Source organism: Cryptotermes secundus, unplaced genomic scaffold (assembly GCF_002891405.2).
Source record: "Cryptotermes secundus unplaced genomic scaffold, Csec_1.0 scaffold2805, whole genome shotgun sequence".
NCBI lineage: Eukaryota > Metazoa > Arthropoda > Insecta > Blattodea > Kalotermitidae > Cryptotermes > Cryptotermes secundus.
Window position 1 is genome coordinate 7,907 of NW_019735622.1, and position 1,247 is coordinate 9,153.

Sequence of the window (1,247 nt, forward strand, 5' to 3'; positions counted from 1 at the left end):
AATTCTTAACAGCGCCTCCCTTGCGCCCATATTTGGAAGAGGAATATATATCCGTTTCTCAAATCTTCTCCGAAATGCTGTATCAATGTTCCACGGAATACTTGTTGCTGCTAAAACCATGACTATCTTACCATGATCATCACTGTTGGAAGGAACTCCATCCATCTGAGTTAGAAGCTCCGACTGCATTCTTTTTGATGCTTCATGTTCGAACGTTGATCCCTTTTTGGAGCAGAGAGAGTCAATCTCATCTATAAATATCGTACTGGGGGCATAGAAACGGGCCATCTCGAAAAGCAGTCTGACTAGTTGCCCTGACTCACCCCGGTACTTGGAAGTGAGCGTGGAAGAAGAAATATTGAAAAATCTTGTGCAACATTCTGTGGCCACAGCCTTGGCTAACATGGTCTTCCCTGTTCCTGGCGGACCAACCATCATCACTCCTTTCCACGGCCATCGAATGCCCTTGAAGTAATCTGGCAACCACACTGGAAGGACAACAGCCTCCATAAGTGACTTCTTGGCATCCTGTAAGTCTGCTATATCATCCCAATGGATGTTAGGTTTCTTCTCGACCATATCCCTCTCCAACATTTCTATCAGACCACGGTCACGCCCTGACACTTCGAACCTCTTCTCCTCTTTTTCCTCACTTCCTCCCTTCCTGTACTCTTTCTTCACTAATCTGCATTTCTCGTAGTTCTTGCTGGCTCTTCTCTGAGGTACATCATCCTTACGTGCCTCTGTACTTTGCAGAGTGTTGATCTTGGGTACTGGTTTGCGTATAAGTGGTACTGGAGGTGGCCAGACATCAGGGTCCCCAGAAGGGCCATTATCAGGATCCTTTGTAGGCTTCTCAAATGAGAGTTTGTAAATTTCTGGACCTAGTGGCCTGTCATTTTGAATCTCAAACTTCAACAATAGAAGTGTACTGACTATGGTCTTCATTTGTTCATACTCCTCAGCTATCTGTTGCTGAAATTTTTGCCATTTTAATTTCCTTGCAGGATCTGAGATATCAACATGAAATCTCTGGATTTGCTGAACAGCTTCTTGATAGTATATCCCATCTGCGTCATACTCTCCCATTACAGCCGTTTCCCTTGCATATTCCCCTCTGAATTATATCTTTAATAGAAATATCCATTGCTGTCATCACAGTCTGAAACGTAATTGAAAATATGTTAAACTTCGACGTGAATTCTATATAGTCACGTGTATAGATGGTATTCGGACTCGTGAATAGA

The 1,247-nt window shown here is 43.4% G+C and overlaps 1 protein-coding gene across 1 annotated transcript in view; it reads right to left on the reverse strand.

The window, feature by feature from the left end:
* The window catches only part of LOC111869732 (katanin p60 ATPase-containing subunit A-like 1), a gene marked incomplete at its 3' end in the record, with an annotated part of 7,929 nt that extends 6,840 nt beyond the window's left edge, over window positions 1-1,089 (reverse strand). The window contains exon 1 of the mRNA XM_033753544.1: window positions 5-1,089. Within this exon, the coding sequence (XP_033609435.1) occupies window positions 5-1,089 (1,085 nt within the window). The remainder of the gene's footprint in view (window positions 1-4) is intronic.
* Window positions 1,090-1,247: the final 158 nt, after the last annotated feature.